This window comes from Liolophura sinensis, chromosome 10 (assembly GCF_032854445.1).
Source record: "Liolophura sinensis isolate JHLJ2023 chromosome 10, CUHK_Ljap_v2, whole genome shotgun sequence".
NCBI classification, from domain to species: Eukaryota; Metazoa; Mollusca; class Polyplacophora; order Chitonida; family Chitonidae; genus Liolophura; species Liolophura sinensis.
The window spans coordinates 617,630-627,329 of NC_088304.1; the positions used below are offsets into that span (position 1 = coordinate 617,630).

At 40.5% G+C, this 9,700-nt stretch overlaps 1 protein-coding gene across 2 annotated transcripts; it reads right to left on the bottom strand.

Annotated features, from left to right (window-relative positions):
- Positions 1–3,984: 3,984 nt before the first annotated feature.
- LOC135477192 (uncharacterized) lies at positions 3,985–9,339 on the bottom strand. Of its 2 annotated transcripts, XR_010445146.1 has the most exons (8): positions 9,213–9,339; positions 8,035–8,096; positions 7,040–7,154; positions 6,501–6,556; positions 5,845–5,932; positions 5,533–5,597; positions 5,130–5,211; positions 4,673–4,713 (listed from the first exon to the last, which is right to left on the bottom strand). XR_010445146.1 is itself a non-coding variant. In XM_064757349.1 (7 exons), the coding sequence occupies exons 1-7, from the start codon at positions 9,279–9,281 to the stop codon at positions 4,690–4,692; spliced, it is 498 nt and encodes a 165-aa protein (XP_064613419.1). In that variant the 5' UTR covers positions 9,282–9,339; the 3' UTR covers positions 3,985–4,689. The 2 variants fall into 2 exon arrangements, 1 of the variants encoding a protein (XP_064613419.1); XM_064757349.1 differs by lacking the exon at positions 5,533–5,597 and having other exon boundaries at positions 3,985–4,713; positions 5,130–5,213.
- Between the last annotated feature and the right edge of the window lie 361 nt (positions 9,340–9,700).

Genomic DNA, 9,700 nt, shown 5'->3' on the forward strand with positions numbered 1-9,700 from the left:
CACGAGGAGGACGGTGACTAATTTACCTTTCTGCAGGTGTAAAGTACAACATCCACGAGAAGGACGGTGACTAATTTACCTTTCTGCAGGTGTAGAGTACAACATCCATGAGGAGGACGGTGGCTAGTTTACTTTCCTATAGGTATAAAGTACAACATCCATGAGGAGGACGGTGACTAAATTACCTTTCTGCAGGTGTAAAGTACAACATCCACGAGGAAGACGGTGACTAATTTACCTTTCTGCAGGTGTAGAGTACAATATCCACAAGGAGGACGATGGCTAATTTACCTTCTGCAGGTGTGAAGTACAACATCTATGAGGAGGACGGTGGCTAACTTACCTTTCTGCAGGTGTGAAGCACAACATCCATGAGGAGGACGGTGTCTAATTTACCTTTCTGCAGGTGTGAAGTACAACATCCACGAGGAGGACGGTGGCTAATTTACCTTTCTGCAGGTGTAAAGTACATCATCCACGAGGAGAACGGTGACTAATTTACCTTTCTGCAGGTGTAAAGTACAACATCCACGAGGAGGACGGTGACTAATTTATGTTCATATAGACATAAGGTACAACAACCACGAAGCGGACGGTGACTGATTTATGTTCCTATAGGTATAAAGTACAACATCCACGAGGCTATAGCTATAAAGTACAACATCCACGAGGAGGACCGTGGTTAATTTATCTGCCTACAGGTATAAAGTACAACATCCCCTAGGAGGACGGTGGCTAATTTACATCCATATAGGTATAAAGTACAACATCCACGAGGAGGACGTTGGCTACTTTACCTTCATATAACTATAAAGTACAACATCCACGAGAAGGACGGTTGCTAGTTTACCTTCCTATAGGTATCAGGTAGAACATCCATGAGGAGGACGGTGGCTAATTTAAGTTCCTGCCGGTATAAGGTACAACATCCATGAGGAGGACGGTGGCTAATTTACCTTCTGCAGGTGTGAAGTACATCTATGAGGAGGACGGTGGCTAACTTACCTTTCTGCAGGTGTGAAGTACAACATCCACGAGGAGGACGGTGGCTAATTTACCTTTCTGCAGGTGTGAAGTACAACATCCATGAGGAGGACGGTGGCTAATTTACCTTTCTGCAGGTGTAAAGTACAACATTCACGAGGAGGACGGTGACTAATTTACCTTCCTGCAGGTGTAAGGTACATCATCCACGAGGAAGACGGTGACTAATTTACCTTTCTGCAGGTGTAAAGTACAACATCCACGAGGAGGACGGTGACTAATTTACCTTCCTGCAGGTGTAAGGTACAACATCCACGAGGAGGACGGTGACTAATTTACCTTTCTGCAGGTGTAAAATACATCATCCACGAGGAGGACGGTGACTAATTTATGTTCATATAGTCATAAGGTACAACAACCACAAAGCGGACGGTGACTAATTTATGTTCCTGCAGGTGTAAGGTACAACATCCACGAGGAGGACGGTGGCTAATTTACCTTCCTGCAGGTGTAAGGTACAACATCCACGAGGAAGACGGTGACTAATTTACCTTTCTGCAGGTGTAAAGTACAACATCCACGAGAAGGACGGTGACTAATTTACCTTTCTGCAGGTGTAAAATACAACATCCATGAGGAGGACGTTGGCTAGTTTACTTTCCTATAGGTATAAAGTACAACATCCACGAGGAGGACGGTGGCTAATTTACCTTTCTGCAGGTGTAAAGTACAACATCCACGAGGAGGACGGTGGCTAATTTAACTTCCTGCAGGTGTAAAGTACAACATCCACGAGGATGACGGCGGCTAATTTACCTTCTGCAGGTGTGAAGTACAACATCTATGAGGAGGACGGTGGCTAATTTACCTTTCTGCAGGTGTGAAGTACATCATCCACGAGGAGGACGGTGACTAATTTACCTTTCTGCAGGTGTAAAGTACAACATCCACGAGAAGGACGGTGACTAATTTACCTTTCTCCATGTGTAAAATACAAGATCCACGAGGAGGACGTTGGCCAATTTACCTTTCTGCAGGTATAAAGTACAACATCCACGAGGAGGACGGTGGCTAATTTAACTTCCTGCAGGTGTAAAGTACAACATCTATGAGGAGGACGGTGACTACCTTTCTGCAGGTGTAAAATACATCATCCACGAGGAGGACGGTGACTAATTTATGTTCATATAGTCATAAGGTACAACAACCACAAAGGGGACGGTGACTAATTTATGTTCCTGTAGGTATAAAGTACAACATCCACGAGGCTATAGCTATAAAGTACAACATCCACGAGGAGGACGTTGGCTACTTTACCTTCCTATAGCTATAAAGTACAACATCCACGAGAAGGACGGTTGCTAATTTACCTTACTGCAGGTATCAGGTACAACATCCGTGAGGAGGACGGTGGCTAATTTAACTTCCTGCCGGTATAAGATACAACGTCCATGAGGAGGACGGTAGCTAATTAACCTTCCTGCAGGTATAAGGTACAGCATCCACGAAGAGGACGGTAGCTACTTTACCTTTCTGCAGGTGTAAAGAACAACATCAACAAGGAGGACGGTGACTAATTTACCTCCCTATAGATATAAAGTACAACATCAACTAGGAGGACGGTGGCTAATTTACCTTACTATAGGTATAAAATACAACATCCATGAGGAGGACGGTGGCTAATTTACCTTCCCCCAGGTGCCAGGCACATCATCCACGAAGAGGACGGTGGCTAATTTAACTTCCTAGAGGTAAAATGTACAACATCCCCTAGGAGGATGGTGCCTAATTTACCTTCCTACAGGTATCAGGAACAACATCCACGAGGAGGACGGTGAGTAATTTACCTTCCTGCAGGTATAAAGTACAACAACCACGAGGAGGAGGGTGGCTAATTTACCTTCCTCCAGGTATCAGGGACAACATCCACGAGGAGGACGGTGGATGCTTTACCTTCATATAGTTATAAAGTACAACATCCACGAGGAGGACGGTGGCTAATTTACCTTCCTGCAGGTATAAAGTACAAAATCCACGAGGAGGACGGTGGCTAATTTACCTTTCTCCAGGTATCAGGATCAACATCCACGAGGAGGACGGTGGTTGCTTTACCTTCCTATAGGTATATAGTATAACATCCACGAGGAGGACGGTGACTAATTTATGTTCCTATAGGCCTAAGGTACAACACCACGAAGCGTACGGTGACTAATTTATGTTCCTGCAGGCATAATGTACAACATCCACGAGGCTATAGCTATATTGTACAACATCCACGAGGAGGACAGTGGCTAATTTATCTTCCTACTGGTATAAAGTACAACATCTATGAGGAGGACGGTGGCTAATTTACATCCATATAGGTATAAGGTACAACATCCACGAGGAGGACGGTGACTAATTTACATCCCTATAGGTTTAAAGTACAACATTCATGAGGAGGACGGTGGCTGATTTACCTCCCTGTAGGTATAAGGTACAACATCCACAAGGAGGACGGTAGCTACCTTACCTTACTATAGGTTTAAGATACAACATCCACGAGGATGACGGTGACTAATTTATGTTCCTGCAGGTATAAAGTACAACATCCATTAGGAGGACGGTGGCTACTTTACCTTCCTATAGCCATAAAGTACAACATCCACGAGGAGGACAGTGGGTAATTTATCTTCCTATATAGGTATAAAGTACAACATCCACTAGGAGGACGGTGGCTAATTTACATCCCTATAGGTTTAAAGTACAAAATCCGTGAGGAGGACGGTGGCTAATTTACATTCCTGCAGGTATAAAGTACAACATCCATAAGGAGGACGGTGGTTAATTGACGTTCCTATAGGTATCAGGTAAAAAATCCACGAGGAGGACGGTGACTAATTTACCATCCTTTTTCTCCGCAGATAGGAAAAGCCCAACACGAACGAGGACAAACCGAGTTTGCCTTTCTCTACATGTACGTAGATGAGAAAGTTTTCACAGAGCCTTAGAATATAATCCTCGAATCATCCAATATGAGAATTCCAGTGACCACCAATTCCGGACAGTTGAATAAAAAAGTCAACAACCACATTCTAGTTTAAATATATGTATTTTAATGAGCCCTGTCGCAGTGCCATAACCCACCGCATATGGAGAGTTTGCCAACAGAAACTCTAATTCAACAAGTTCCTTTCCCTAAAAATGGTTACAGCATTGTATTCATCCGGTTTGCAAAAACCTTTACAGAAAAACTATTATAAACTGAAGAACGCTTTACTGGGATGTACGGATAAAAGTTGTATTTCATTACATATGCTGCAGTACCCTAGGCAAGTTTATTAGTGTATTAACTCTCTTGTACATTCTAAGATTCTATACATGTGTAAGTGAAGCAATGAATGGTATGGAGGTGGAATGGAAAATACATTATAGGTGTAGGCTATATGTACAAGGCATATAGCCATGATACAATGATAACAATGATATAAAATACACATTGTCAACTCATCAGTCATCTATTATTTACACACACAGCATGCCATTTACGACTCGGTACTGCTGATTAAGCGGTGTGCTCTTAATTGTTCACTTTTTTTAAGTGCCGTGTGTAACGATGAATGTTCAGTTTGACAGCATCTTCGTCTTGCTTCTGGTAAAGATATGTGCAGTTTGTTGGATACAAGCAGTGCGACTACATCCCGAACCAAAGCTTCCTTACATCTCCTACTCCTGACTGTCCCTTCGTACCTACAAAGAAAAAAATGTGAACAGAATACAATCCTGTTAAAGGCTTCCTATTCATTTGTAAAAGACTGAAATCTGAAAATGTATATAGATTGCTACTAATTAAACATATATGCCTGCACACTTTTTAGCAAGTCATGCGCGGAACAAAATTATGAAATTATAATGATAAATAATTAAACACACATCTACATGTAAATGACTACTTGATGACTGCAATATTCTTAGTTACTTTCCTCCTTTTTTATGGCTTTAGCCTTGTCAAATGTTTATACACATTTGAACTGTCTGTATATAGATAACTTGAAAGCTGGAAAGCCATTCCGATACTACTCCATGCATGACTGGAGCCAAAATAGCCATATCTAATTATACCAAAAAATAAAAACAGACAGATAAAATACAAGGTAAATACAAACCCATCCACATTTAAAATCTTCTGAATTCGCTCGGTTCCTGGTAGCTGGACTAGCTTGTGTACAAATCCAGATGTGACGGGGGGCCTGAAGCAATGTTTCACACAAGAATATAATCACACAGTGAAAGATAATCATGGCCTATTTCCCATGCACATATACAGACAAGGTATACAAAAGCATATGCAGACTGTTTCGCATAATTTAATCACGCTCCATGTAAGCAGCAATGAATCCGTCACTTTCTTCTTCACTCTTGGACCAAAATAATTTGTGACAACAAACAAACAGAACATCCCAGATCTGTACTGTAACAAAAAAACCCTTATAGGCATGATTATTTGAAACATGCATGGAGCAGACCGGGATTACTGGCAACCACCCTATCTACATGTACCTATACGTACCGTTTGTCCCTAAGCTTCAATTTGAAGAACTTTTTTCCACATAGGCTTCGAGATATGTATAAGCCTAAAAGAGAAAATCTTATTAAGTACCATACGCATACCCATTCGAAATAACACCCAGAATGACCATAATTTACTCACAAAACATTTACAAAATTCCAAAGTCCCGCAGCGTTGTTTTTGGTACGTAAAACATATATAAATATAGTAACAGGGCTTTTTCCATACAAAGGGTATTTTCAGTACATATAAATCGAGCTAAGCGAAAAATTCAATATCAATTTATACACGGAAATCACACTTTTACGTACCAAGTCCAAGACATAACCGAAACCAAAGCCCTTTAGAAATTCCCTTCTCGGATTTGTCAAGAAAATCTCCAGCTCAGAGCTCTCGGACCTAGATAAACACGTAATCATGTATACAGTTGTACGAGGAAGGGGTTAGGAGAAGATATCAATATAACACAGTGAAACGCACTAAAACACTCTTTTTAGATACATAATAATATATCCCGGGCGATGAAGTGCATGAGGATCTTTATGAAATCACATGCTACCATCAAGTGTGGCTGTATAATGTGAAACAATACATTAAACTATATGTCATGTAACAAATTAATTATTTGTATCGCAGCAACTATTCTTCAAATAGCAGCGAAATCTTTCGAGTTTGTGTGATATGAATGTACAGTGGTGCTGCACGCCACTATAGAAGAATAGGGAAATGCAGAAATGATCATATGTTTAAAACTACTGTATATAGTCAAATACAAGAGTCAATTAAATACACTGTGTCTGTAAATTCTAATTGCGCAGAAAAATGTGTAAGTATTCCTGAGCTAATTGTTGTTCACACCAGTCACTGTGCGAAACTCCAGAATGCGCCTACACATATGAGGAAATATAGAAAAACATGTAAAAGACAAAGAAAATAAATGCAGTGTACAGATTTAAGCTATACATACCACTTTGAGCCTCTGTCTGTCAACAAGCCTTCCACATACTGGTCTATCACATCAACCTGAAATATCAACATTATGCGGCATATATATATATACAATCCAAACATTGTGTTTAAGTCAGTTAAAAATCCAAAAATTGTCAGACACAGTTTAATGGTATTTTTCTACTGATGCTGAATACTTGAGGCTCAGACCCACCTGTTATTTCTAAACATTTTCAGTATATGCCTCAATGTCATCTGTGGCCTCCGTGGCTCAGTCGGTTAGCGCGCTAGCGCAGCGTAATGACCTATGAGTCTCTCACCAATGCGGTCGCTGTGAGTTCAAGTCCAGCTCATGCTGGCTTCCTCTCCGGCAGTACGTGGGAAGGTCTGCCAGCAACCTGCGGATGGTCTTGGGTTTCTCCCGGGCTCTGCCCGGTTTCCTCCCACCATAATGCTGGCCGCCGTCGTATAAGTGAAATATTCTTGAGTACGGCGTAAAACACCTATCAAATAAACAAATCAATGTCACCTGCATGACAACTGCTCCCTTATCCATACCTGTGAAATGACATCAGATACACAAATAAACATGTTGGAATCCTGCTCCTCATTGTTGAGTTCCTCGTCCGCAAATGGAATAATCCTGGACACTTGTAAGTCTTCTGACGAAAACCTACAGAAATCAAGACATCACAAAAGTTGTATCTTTCTTGAAAACATACGAGAAATGACTGCAACACTTATCAAAATCGACGCCCACATCGTTACACATTCTAAAGCAAAACGTATTGGAAAGAATGTGTTCAAGACAAAGACCTTAACCCTAAGACATGCAACAATGTTCAGTCATGCCCAGCATTTGTCGCCCCAAGCACCACAATGCAGATATACACGAGTATAATATTCAATTCAGATTTGAAATGCATTTCCTTAATTAGTGTTATGAATTGAGGCACTCTAGGCTGACAGGCCCGTTTCCGCGTGAAGTACCTTGTCGGGTCATACCAATAGAACTTGATGCTGCCTCGCTTGGCGCTCAGCATTGAGAGGTTAGAGCAAGGAAACAGGACTGTTCCGCCCGATGTCAGTATAATGTGACTGGGTGGTGTGTCACGTTTGGTGTCTTCGGCATGACGTTCCAGTGGCGGCAAACCTTGGCGCCCCACCACAAGAACACACATTTCATATGCACAACCTAGAAGAACTCCTCGTCGTCATATGACTGAAAAATTGTTCAGTACGACGTTAAACCCCAAGCACTCACTCATTCAATCCGCGTGTAGTAATATTTATTTATTTATTTGGTTGATGTTTTACGCCGTATTCAATAATATTTCACTTACATGACAGCATTATGGGGGGAGGAAACCTGGCAAAGGCCGGGGGGGGGGGGGGGGAACCCACGACCATCCGCACGTTGCTGGCAGACCTTCCCACATACGGCCGGAGAGGAAGCCAGCATGAGCTGGACTTAAACTCACAGCGACACCGCATTGGTGGGAGGCTTCTGGGTCATTGCGCTGCGCTACATGTCGTAATAAGGTTATCCTTACTGTGGGAGCTCTTCGTGTAGCTCAGGTGAGGCTATTTTGTCATCTTCTGCTCTACAGGGCACCTGTGTAAGAAACAAAAAAACTGCCTAATTCAGATATCTTGAATTTATTTTAAGATTTCTTGAATTAATTTTCAGATATCTGCAATTCATTTCTAGATTTCTTAAATAGCAGCCTTGTGTTAATATATAGATCATGAGTTTCACATATCTGAAAATCATTTTCAGACATCAAAAATTCTTTTGAACATATCTCGGAATAAAAAACAAGGATGCACATAACCGTAAAAGAGCCACAGAAATTGCGCCAAAATGTACAAAATGCAATAACTGCTCCATGAGCGGAAACAGAATTAGTACAGATCTGCTCATGCGTACTGCAAGCCATCATGGATGATCGTGGTGATATAATTAAGGAGCATACATTTTTTTCACATAAATAACCAGACAAATGTAGGGCACCTATCACAAAGAGACTTCCAGATATATCAAATTGACGTCTATTTAAGAGATCTTGAATTCATTTTGTTATATCTGGAAATGCTTTTTGTGATATATGCAGCACGAAATTTATTTTAGATATCTTAAAATGAATTTCAGATGTCTGAAAATGAATTTCAGATGTCTGAAAATGATTTCCAGATATGTCCAAATGAACTCAAGATATCTGGAATGAATTCAAAATGTCTTAAATAAATGCTCTATGGCCGGAACGGCTTGCCATAGTAAGTAACAGCAAGACATGTCGGAAATTTTGACTTTATACTTCCAGGATAAATAATTATTTAACATCATCAGAGTTTTAGAATTTATCAACAATCCAAATATGACCTAGTCCGATGGCTTATGAAACTACTTTCAGTTTTATGCTTTTGGTATGAAAGTTGACATGTATGGGCAGGTAATCGAATATGTATTTATGGTTTTGCTGTTGGGGTGTTAATGTTAATATTGCTGGATATCTAGGGCGCTTTTCAACCGCGTTTATACATGTCATTGTGTAACATTAAATCTAATCTTCTGATTCAGAATATTCAGAAATGTATATCATCCAATTACATGTCTTGTCATATACGCTGAATGGCGGAACGCTACTTTGCGACAGGTGTGGAAGATAAGTATGGAAGGGTGATACCCACAAAGGACACAATGGAAACTGTAATCGTGGTCAGTACATGCCTCGAAATGTAGGTATGCTTGATGTAAAGTGTAGGTATCAACATTCTCTCCGATCATTTCTTGAAACATGGCAACAGACCGCCCTATTGCAACGTGGTTCTGAAAACAATTAAACGTCAAAATTTTATCTTCAATATTGATAACTGAAGTTTTAGTAAGTATATCCTGACTTGGGATAACATTAAACTGGAAGGTTTGTTGATGTTAAATTTTCTGTTAAAATCTACATTCTGCATGCTCAATAGAGTGAAATAAATAAAATAGAGTAAATCTGACCATTCCATGCTGATTCATTAATACACTACATCATATTTACGTATATCACTCTCGCCAAAAGCTTTTGTGTTTTTTATGAGAACATTTCCATCGTGGGTGTATATTTGACCAAATATCCACATAATCTTTTCAATTATCGGACAGCTTTGCTCGCGATGCCGTGAGCGTATGATATATAGGATCAGACATAAAGGCTTAATATAATTATTTAA